Genomic DNA, 11,178 nt, shown 5'->3' on the forward strand with positions numbered 1-11,178 from the left:
TAGAAATAAATAAATAAAGTCACATGAGGCCTCTATAAGAGCCACAGCAGAGGAGCAGTGCAGAAGGAAGGAGGAAGCAAGTAAGGGAGGAGCTGTTAAGGACAAGCCATAGTGGACAGCAATCATCTGCTATGCATTTTATTTTGAATCCAGCAAAAATAATTCTGAATTCTTGTAAAGCTGGTGTTTTCAGATTATTTTTCACAGAAACGTTCTGTATTTGAAGTAACTTCAGAAGGGGCTGATCTTCTTCTTCCAGTGCCCACAATGCAGCCAGTTATCGAGCCTGTGTCCAGCTCTTGAGCAGTCTGAGTGGATATCAGTATACCAGGAGAGCATGGAAAAAGGAAGCTTTTGATCTCTTTATGGACTCCAGTTTCTTTCAAATGGATGCTTCTTGTGTGAATCAGTAAGGATTTTTTGTTGCTCCTGTTTGATATTAGTATCTGGCAAATAAAATTAAATTCTCTTATGAAACACAAATAAACAGAAATCCAGTGATCTACACATCTTTCTCATCCACGTATAAACTCTGTTTTGGTGTGAGTGTAATAATGAGCTGCTCGTCTATTTAAGGTTGCTTTTGTGGAAGCAACTGGTTAGAATCTTAGATGGGAGTATTTCCCCAGCCTGGAAATGCTGGAGTGAACCTGGGACCTTCAGCATGCGCTCTGCCACATCTCTTGTACTCTGCTTTGCTTCTTGCTGTGCCAAGAAACCTCCTCAGCTCTTAGTGATATTTTTCCATTTCTACAATTAAATTCTTTCTGTTTCTCATGTCATTTCCTGTTTCTGCTTCATTCGACACACTTCTTCTATAGGCAGGAATTATTATTTTGGATAGTGCAGTCACTGTTGCTGATTCTAAGGTGAGGGTGGTTCACATTTGTTTTCCCAGCCCTTCTCAAGCTCGAGCCAAATTACTCTTGAGTACCATCCCTCCAATTCTTGATTGCTGAAGCAGCAGGTTAGTGCTTAACCTTAACATTTGAACAATCCAAAATGTCATTCTGATACACAGTGCCAAATTCTGCGAGAATGTTGTACAGCCATACTTCCTTTTTATTTAACCAAAAGTAAAATACTATGCTTTTAAAAAAAAATACTATCACTTTTTTTTCTTATTCTAGTTGGAGAGCGATTATGGACAATTTGATGACACACGACAAAACCACTTTTAGAGATTTGATGAGTGAGTCCTAACTTTTTTTGCTCTGTGGAAGATCCATAGATACCTCTTCGTTAATTTTCAGGCTGTGAAGTTTGGCTCCCTTAATGCTTGTACAACAGTCCAGTTCAAACCTGAGCCAGGAAGCAAGTATTGTGATGATAGTTGCTGCAAATTTTCCTTCACTTGAAAAGATAGCAAAGACTTGATTGACCATTCCCTATAAAATTATGTTAATTTCCATCCAGTATCTAATTCATTATTGCCATTTGATTGCTGGTATTTGATACTCTGTTATTGTCAGGCCCAGCCCAAGAACAACGATGAAACAGTCCAGTCGAGTACAGTCCCTTTATTTGCTTACACCTTATAGACAGAATCTTGCCAAACTAAATCTATACTACAGCAACCAGTAGATATACCCTGGGGGAATCTAAGGAATGGCTACTCTGAATCTCTTACTCTTCTCCCGCTCCCCCTGCAGACTGTGTTGCCTTTTGCCTCCTTTCCCCTGCTGGAATACGCCCCCTCCTTCCTGATACCCTTGATCTCCCACATCACTCTCCTCCTCGTAGATACATTCCATCACTGTTTTATGGAAAAGGCCATGTTTTATCAAAGAGATACTTTATCATACAGGTAGTCCTCAAGTTACAACCATTCATTCAGCGACTGTTCAAAGTTACAACAGTACTGAATGAATGATGGTTACAACCAGTCCTCAGTGTTCTGGCCATCCCAGCACCCCCACAGTCATGTGATCACAATCTGGGCGCTTGTCAACCTGCTCACACTTATGATTGGTTGCCAAGTGCCCTGCAATCACGTGACTGCCATTTGCAACCTTCCATGCCGGCTTCCCCAGAAAGTCAAAGGGAAAGCCGGTAGGGAAGTTCACAAGTCACTGGGGTAAGTCTCCCCCACCTGCACACCCGTGTGCCATGCCAGTCATTCGCACACCCCAGCACACCCACCCTGACCCATGTCATACCCCCATGCACCCTGCCTATCCCACACGGCACCTTTCACATCCCCGCACACCCTCTCCAACTCACACCACACTCCCATACCCCCAACTAGCATGGCATCTTTTGCACACCCCCGTGCATCCTCTTTGGCCCACATAATACCTCTCATGCACCCTCCCTGACTCACGCCGCACCCCTGCACACCCTCTCCGACCCACACAGCACCTCTCATTCGCCCTCCCTGACCTGCACGGTGCCTCTCACTCACCCTCCCCAACTCTCCCCCTGCCCATCTCCTCGCTTCCTCCCCCACCCAGCAGCAGCCACTTACCTGCTTGCAGGTCTGGGACTTGCAACTTCTTGCTGGCTTTCCCACTGACTTTGGTTGTGGGAAGTTGGCAGGAAGTTGCCTCACCTAACAACCATGAGATTCAGTTAATAGCGGCAACCAGGACTGCAGGGATTGCTGTCACTAAGTGATGCAGTCACGCTTTACAACCACATCACTTGCAATGGAAATTCTGGTCCCAACTGCCATCCTAAGTCGAGGACTACCTGTAGCAATTTAAAAACAGTTAATAATTAATAACTGTTAATAACAATTAATGACAGCTAATAAAAGTAGCCTGCAGGCCAGATGGAGGCCCTCCACAAACCAGATTAGGCCTCCAGCCTAGGTTCCAGTGCTGTTTCCCATGCCTGCATAGCATCTGGCAGAGCAGGTATTCTTGATTGCAGTCATTAGCAAAATACATTAGGTTCCTGGACTGTCCTAGAAATAACTCCCGCCTCCAGAATTTTTTTTCCTTCCTAGCGTTTTTCCCACATGTGTAGGGTCCACCTTTTTTTCTGGATCAACCAAATGTGGTACACCCCCTCCTCAAGGGGCATCACTTGACCCAACTAATCTGAATAGTTTTCGTCCAGTCTCCAACCTCCCCTTTTTAGGGAAGGTTGTTGAGAAAGTGGTCGCATGGCAGCTTCAAAGGGCTCTGGATGAAGTGGATTATCTGAACCCTTTTCAGTCAGGATTCAAGCTGGGATATGGGATTGAGACAGCTTTGATCGTGCTCTTGGATGACTCTGGTGGGAGTGGGATGGGGGCAGTGCTTCCATCCTTGCTCTTCTTGACCTATCGGCAGCCTTCAATACCATTGATCATGGTATCCTTCTGGACCGGCTTTGGGAGTTGGGGGTGAGCAGCACTGTGTTATGCTGGTTAGCCTCCTTCCTCCGGGGTTGGTTCCAGTTGGTGTTGGTAGGAGGGGAGAGGTCCGGTCCATGGCCCCTACTGTGTGGGGTGCCTCAGGGCTCGGTTCTCTCGTCCCTCTTATTTAACATCTATATGAGGCTGCTGGGTGAGGTGATCCGACAGTTCAGGGTGAGGTATCATCAGTATGCTGATGATACCCAGCTTTATATCTCTTCCCCGGGCTGTCTGAGTGATGTTGTGGATGTCGTGTCTCAGTGCCTGGAGGCTGTAGGGGCCTGGATGGGGCGCCATGGGCTTCGGCTCAACCCAAACAAGACAGAGTGGCTTTGGGTGTTTGGGCCTCCCAATACCAAGGTTCTTCCATCTTTGGTTCTGGATGGGGTGGTTCTGCCCCAGACAGACTCGATGCGCAATCTGGGGGTCCTCTTGAACTCACGGCTCCTGCTGGAAATGCAGGTGGCAGCCGTGGCTAAGAGGGCCTTTGCATACCTTCAGGCTGTGCATCAGTTGCACCCATTCCTGGACCGGGATGCTCTACTCGCTGTCAATCATGCCCTTGTGACCTCCTGTTTGGACTATTGCAACACGCACCTCATGGGGCTGCCCTTGAAGAGCATTCGGAAGCTTCAGCTGGTACAGAATGCAGCTGCCCGGGTTGTAAATAGTGTTGGCTACTCAGCACATGTAACACCACTGCTTTGGGAGCTGCACTGGTTGCCGGTGTGTTTCCGGGTACAATTCAATATAGGTGCTGGTTGTCACCTATAAAGTCCTTCATGGCTTGGGACCAGGTTACCTTAGGGAGTGTCTTTTCCCAGTTGTTTCTACCTGTCCAATCCAGTCTGGCAGGTGGAGCATGTTCCGGGTCCCGTCAGCCAAGGAATGTTGGCTGGCGGGGACCAGGAGACATGCCTTTTCTGCTGTGGTGCCTGCCCTCTGGAACATCCTCCCTCCTGAGATTAGGATGGCCCCGACCCTTTTGGCTTTTCAGAAGGCCTTGAAGACCTGGCTTTATGTCCAGGCCTGGGGCCCTGAGTGTGTGAAGGGCCCGTTTCATGGTTGTGTTAATACCGACATTTTTTTAAGATCTCTTGGCTGCATTTATATTATATTTAATTTTTGTACTGTTTTTAATGTTGATTGTTTTTATTGTTGTTAGCCGCCCAGAGTCACTAGTCTGAGATGGGTGGCTATATGAATGAATGAATGAATGAATGAATGAATGAATGAATGAATGAATGAATGAATGAACGAACCGACTGGCTTGTCGCCCAAGCCTGACATCGTGGGCTTAGAGAGATTGACTGGCCCAAAGTTGCCCAGCGGCTTTCCTACCTAAGGTAGGACTAGAACTCACAGTCTCCTGATTTCTAGCCTGGAGCCTTAACCACTAGACCAAACTGGCTCTCTAACTTCCACCTCCAGAATGCCTGTGACAAATACTCATACATTTTCTCTCAAATCATATATATCAAGCTCTTAAGAGTAGTATCTAGACAATGAGTTAAAGTGTTCTGATTGGTAACTTTCATCATATACCTAAAACGATCTCATAGTCAAAAAGCTTATCTTTCACAGCTGGGGATGGAAAGAATTGCATTGGATGGGGCAATGATGTATAGTAAGTGGAGAAAGCCTGCTGCCAATTTTCAGCAATTGTAGGTAGAAGGAGTTCCATGGGATTTGGATGCCACCTGTGGTCCTGGGACCTCAGGTTACTACTCCTGCACAAGTATTACGGTCCCAAAATTCTATGCCAGCCAATTTTGTGTCACCTGAAAATCTGATACACAGTCCTTCCACCTCTTCATCCAAGTCATACTAAAAATATTGACTGGACTTTGTGGCACCCAATGTGATACCTGATACCTGCTTGCTTATGATCTTTGAGTGTAACTTTTGAGCTTGCTACGACTCCATTTAATTTTGATGCCATTCAGCCAACACTTAACTGATTTGCTAATCAGAATTCATGAGTTATTGGTCAAATGTTTGCTAAAATTTACAGCGTTCTCAAAACCTACTAAGGAAGTTCCCTAATAAGAAAACAAAGTAAGGTTAGTCAGGCAAGATTTTTTTCTTAAGAACTCCACATTGAGTAATATTATATTGATCTTTAAGCATCTTGAAAACGATCTCTTGATAATCTGCTTCAGAATTTTCAGAGATATCCATATGAGATTGACCACTGGTAGCTCTTTGATCCATTTTTTTTTTTCTCTTTGAAGCTAAGGACATTAGCCCTCCCCAAAAGCATTGCCAAAATTGAACCCTTTCTTTTTTAGCACGTGTGGCAGTAGCTCAGAGCAGTTCCCTCAACCTATTTGCTAATCGGGATGTCGAACTAGAACAGCGTGCTATGCTCCTGAAGAGGCTGGCCTTTGCCATTTTTAGCAGTGAAGTGGATCAGTACCAGAAATACCTTCCAGATATACAAGGTAACTCAAGTCAAGCTTGACTCTGATAACTTCATGAATAGAACCATGGAGTTTATTGGCAATGTTACAGAAGTAGTTTGCCATTGTCTTCTTCCAGGATATATGTGGGTTTGTGTGTGTGTGTGTGCGTGCATGCACACGCGTTTTAGTTTCCTATCTATCTTACAGCACTGATACTCCCTGATAGTCGTCCATCCAAATACTAACCAGGCCCAAGCCTTCTTAACTTCTTAGTCCAGACAAGATCAGTCATGTGCTGCTACTTGCTTGGAATATATGGGATAAATAAAATTTTAAAAGTCTTGATTCCAGCTGGGTCACTAAACCACCAATGCAAACACTGCAAGCCGAATGGATTTCCTTTCTTCTCTGTAGCAGTTCACAAATCTGGTTCAGTGAGTTTGAGGACTTTTGAGAGCAGATTTGGGAGATGGAGAGAAGGATTAGGGGACCCCAGATAGGTAGAAGGAAGGGAAAATTCAGTGCTGCTTTCATAGCGCAAATCTCTTGCTTAAATTTGACTTTTAATAAGGAGGTAACTTTCTGGTGTGGGGCAGGCATAACGTTGGGCCAAAGTGGGCAAAAGTGTCCTGAATCACAGTGTTAACTTTGTTATTTTTCTACCTCATTGTTTGGATCAGTGAGTGTTTAAGCTTGGCTAAAGTCTGGTGCATCTCTTACACGTGTTCCACTATGTATGTTACTGCATGAAATTAATTTATATTGTTAAATATATATTCTTTACTGATTGCAGATATTTTAAATAGGTTGTAGCTCTAAATATTAGCTGTGGTTGTTTTCTGACAGATCCTTGTAAACTTTTCTGTTTTAGAAAGGCTGGTTGAAAGTCTCCGCCTGCCCCAAGTGCCCACCCTTCACTCCCAAGTATTCCTGTTTTTCAGAGTGTTGCTTTTAAGAATGTCTCCACAGCATCTTACCTCACTTTGGCCTACTATGATCACAGAACTGGTGAGTTCCAGCATGCGTCCACGATCGGGCAAGTAAGACCATTTTTAAGAACAACTAAGAATTTCTCAATATCGGTTTTAAGCTATTCCAGAAGTTTGTTAAAAGTAGCAGTCCCTAATTATTTCATATATGGACTTCATTCAAAAGCTTGGATTACATGTTATCCCTGTACACAGAGAGAGTGCCTTCTGTAATCATCATCCTTCTTTGCCCAAGTTTATATTTAATTATTTGTTGTTGCATGTGAAAGAAAGAAGTTGGTAACTTTTTCACATAGCTGATAGCAGTCACCATAGTTGTGCTCATTCGGGTACAACAGATTTACACTGATACGCCAGTTACAGCAATAAAGCATTGCAATGACTGTAGACTACCTAAAAATAAAACTAAATCAGACCCAAATCCCATAGAGTTCACAAACCCTTTCCCAGATGGCTCTGGGAAGCAGCAAGTCATGAATGCCATTGGCCGTTGCTCCCCAATCTGCTGCCAAGGATTCCAAGAAATGCCTAGCCTTTACAGGGAGTCAGTCTATCCAGCCTTGTCTTCCCCTGAACCTGGGCTTCTTCCTTTCCTTCCCATCTCCCCTAAAATGCCTTAGCCAATTTATTTCTTTTTTTGTTATTATAGAATTTAGTCATTTCCAGATGGATCTGATCAACATCATCATCATTACATTATCTTACATTTATGTTCTGCTATCCTCTGAGAGTTCAAGGCAGCATAGCAGGGTTCCACTCTCACAATTTATCCCCACAATCAGTGACTGACTGATCCAACATCCACCCAGTGAGCTCTGTCAGTGAGAAAGAACTTGAACAGGGGGTCTCAGTACAGTGTCTAACCACTAGACCTATACTCGCTGTCAGGATAAGCATGGAGCCATACATTGTCAGATATGTATTTTTCTTCTTTTATGAAAAAGGGATGTTAAAGGAAATCCTTCATGCTTGCAGAAGAATTTTCTTTAAAGAACTTGCTTGGATTTAGATCACCCTGTTGGGATCCCTTATTCAATAAAATTCATAATTTCCCACCTAAGCAGTCATTAAGAAAATGAGCATTCAGTTTGACTGCTGTTGATTCCAGGTATCATTCTTAGTGCTTCTATACTATGAAACAGAACACAGCTGTGAATTTGAGCAGTCAGAATGTTAAACACAGTCCTGTTTATCCCTCTTGCACAACTTGGCTTGGTCATCAGGGTAGAGCATACTTTTGCTTTCCAAGGGCTACCTTTCACAGCTGGGGATGGAAAGGACTGCATTGGATGGGACAGTGATGTATAGTAAGCGGAAAAAGCCTGCTGCCAATTTTTAGCAGTTGTAGATGGAAGGAGTTCCATGGGATCTGGATGCCACCTGTGGTCCTGGGACCTCAGGTTACTACTCCTGCACAAGTGTTATGGTCCCAAAGTTCTGTGCCATGTGTCTCTGATTTTCAGGGATGAACTGAAAATCTGGAAAGAGTCTTTACACCAAGACCACTCCTTCTTGCAAAGATGAATCTTTACTGTTTTTATTATATCTTTTTTTTTTAAGGGAGATGAATGAATACGCAGGCTATATATTGGAGGCATTCTTTTTTGCCAGTTTCCTTTCCCAAGGATGAGTTAAGATAATTTGCTAAATCTGGGCTAAACAATAAATATTACAATTAGATACATTTGTAATAATATACAACTTGAAGTATAAGCAGCTGCCCACGTTCTGTGGTACGCATGAAGACGTAACTACATGGGTCAATTGCTTGGATCAACAGGAAGGAGAGCAATAATTAGTACAGAAAAATCAGGGCAGTTGTATCCCTTCCCCAATTTGATTGTATTGTTCCCATGCATAGTGTTATATGATGGACTTGAATCAGTTGAAGTTGTACAGGTAGTCCTCACTTAACAACCACAATTGGGACTGGAATTTAGATCACTAAGTGATGTGGTTGTTAAGCAAATCATCACATGACCACTTCGCTTAGCAACCACAATCCTGGCACTCCCAACTGCCATCATTAAGTTAGAATTGCGGATTGTTAGGTGAGGCAAGTTCCTGCCAGTTTCCCACAATCAAGTCAGTGGGGAAGCTGGCAGGAAGTTGCAGGCCCCAGGTGCCACTGGGTGGGGAAGGAAGCGAGGGGGTGCGTGGGAGGGTTGGGAAGGGTGCATGGGGGTACAGTGTGGGTTGGATGTGCAAGGGCCTCAGAACCACTTGGATTTTCAGCCCCAGAGTTGAGAGGTTTCTGAAGCCTTTCGACTCTGGAGCTGAAAATCCTCTGTGGCTGAAAATCCTGCTTGGATTTCAGCACAGGGCACTTTCAGCCAGCCCCCAGTCGAGAGAACTCCCTCTCATCTCTGAGGCCTGGCTGAAAAGGCTCCATGCCGAAATCCAAGGATCCTCTTAGCAGGCAGCAGCGGCTTGCAACCTTCCCTGCCAGCTTCCCCAGTGACTTTCTGGGGAAGCCAGCAGGGAAAATTGCAAATGGAAATCACATGATCACGGGGCACTTGGCAACGAGTCATAAGTGCAAACCGACTGCCAAGGGCCCAGATCATGATCACATGACTGCGGGGATGCTGCAACAGCCATAACTTCAGGCGCGGGTTATAAGTCCTTTCATTCAACAGTCGTAAATTCAAACAGTCGCTAAGCGAGGACTATCTGTATGCATGATGCAGGTGATTTGATGGCAACTTCAAAAAATGTTAGTTTGCGTAACATCTAGCTGTTCTTATTCTTAAGTCCCTTTTGTCTCTAGGGAAAAAAGAGTGGGATCCTCTTTAGCCAGGCTTTTAGGGTGTATTAATAATAATTTTAAGTATTTTTTACTAATGTTTAGTGGTTTACATTATATTTAAGACTGATATCCCCCCTTTAGTACCCAAAGGGTGTAAATGCAGGATATAAATTAAAATATTTTTCTGTTTATGAACAATATGTATAATTTGTTCTTTTTACCTCAGGTCCAAGTATTTTTACTTATGGAACAGGAGCTCACAGCTGATGAAGATATCTCAAGGTAAAGTCACTGTGGTTTGCTCATTCTGTTTGCATAATAAGTTAAATGCTATTGAATGATATTCTGATATATTTTACATGAGCTTTATTTTATGCTAAATGGATGGAAAAAACTTTTTCAGCCAGGGTAGGAAAAGAACATAATCTGTGCTAATAATAAACCACAATAATGAAGTTATTCATCCCATTTACACATTACTCTACCAACCGTGACTCATGCCCTGAGTACAGGTGCATCTCATCACAAACATCATGTTATTTAGCCAAGGGCCCTGTATTATAAAGTGATGAAGAAAAGTCAATAAATTGAAATGTACTTATTACAGTGGTTGTGTGATTTTTGATAAAATTATAAAAAGCAAGGAGAGAGCCGCCCATGTGACATGTCTCTCCTCCTTTCTGGCTTAAACACAATTCTGCAGATTGCTAGCATTGCTGACCCACGACCATACTCAATGTGCGAGTCTTAGCAGTTTTGTCAGAGTTTGTACTTGCTTGTTTGCACTCTTGCCTTTCTCCCCAGAAACAGAAATATTTGTGCAGCCAACATAAACACATATTCCCAACACAATTTAAGGCTCTATTTTGCATTTTCATAAATTGTTTAAAAAGGGGGGGAAGCAAGCTATACACCAAGATGCATAGAGCTTGGAGTAATTCCTCCCGTTGAGCAATTTTCTGTTTTGATTTAGAGCACAGGTTGCAAATGTTCCATGTTTCACTTTCATTTTGCTCAGCTCCTCATTTGTGGAGGGTTTCCTTTAGCATATAGAGCCCAACACCTGGTCTGTGACTTGCTGCTGCTTCTATCACTTATATTGTTTTGAACAAATTAGCAATTGAACTCTTCCTGTTGTAAACAGATGATTGGCAGAGATGCTTATCTTAAACCGTTTCAGTGAGCCAGGATTTCTTTATACATCTGTTCCCTTCTCATTTTATTTCTTTATAAGTTTATGTGCCTTGTCAACAGTAAAATTTCTTCATTTTATTGAGTACTTTCCAGTATGTTCAACTGCAAGTGGCATACCAAAACTGGTGACTTCATTTATCAGTAGTATTAAAGCTAACTTACCCAAAGAAAAGTTCAAATATAACATAGACTTACTAATTTTGCAAGGAAAATATTGTTATGATTTAAGGTTTACTTAAGTGATCAGGACTGATTTGTAAAGCACACCTGTAACGTGTATATTCATTTCATTTGGTTGTAGAACTTCAGGTCCATCTGTGGCTGGGCTAGAAACAACATATACAGGAGGCAATGGATTTTCCACATCATACAATAGTCAGAGATGGTTGAATCTTTATTTGTCAGCTTGTAAATTTCTGGATTTGGCCCTTGCTTTGCCTTCTGAGAATCTTCCTCAGTTTCAGATGTAAGTAAAATTCAGAAATGCTATAAATATAT

At 43.0% G+C, this 11,178-nt stretch overlaps 1 protein-coding gene across 4 annotated transcripts in view; it reads left to right on the top strand.

Annotated features, from left to right (window-relative positions):
• Window positions 1–11,178, top strand: part of DOP1A (DOP1 leucine zipper like protein A) — a 75,654-nt gene that overhangs the window by 61,381 nt on the left and 3,095 nt on the right. For all 4 annotated transcript variants that reach the window (XM_088138085.1, XM_088138078.1, XM_088138074.1 and 1 more), the window contains 6 exons: window positions 260–409; window positions 1,131–1,192; window positions 5,635–5,787; window positions 6,620–6,756; window positions 9,713–9,768; window positions 10,982–11,146. In XM_088138085.1, coding sequence (XP_087994211.1) covers window positions 260–409; window positions 1,131–1,192; window positions 5,635–5,787; window positions 6,620–6,756; window positions 9,713–9,768; window positions 10,982–11,146 — 723 coding nt within the window. The remainder of the gene's footprint in view (window positions 1–259; window positions 410–1,130; window positions 1,193–5,634; window positions 5,788–6,619; window positions 6,757–9,712; window positions 9,769–10,981; window positions 11,147–11,178) is intronic.

This window comes from Python bivittatus, unplaced genomic scaffold (assembly GCF_059951505.1).
Source record: "Python bivittatus isolate LINGU-HERP-01145 unplaced genomic scaffold, Pbiv_v1 ctg000020_np1212, whole genome shotgun sequence".
NCBI classification, from domain to species: domain Eukaryota; kingdom Metazoa; phylum Chordata; class Lepidosauria; order Squamata; family Pythonidae; genus Python; species Python bivittatus.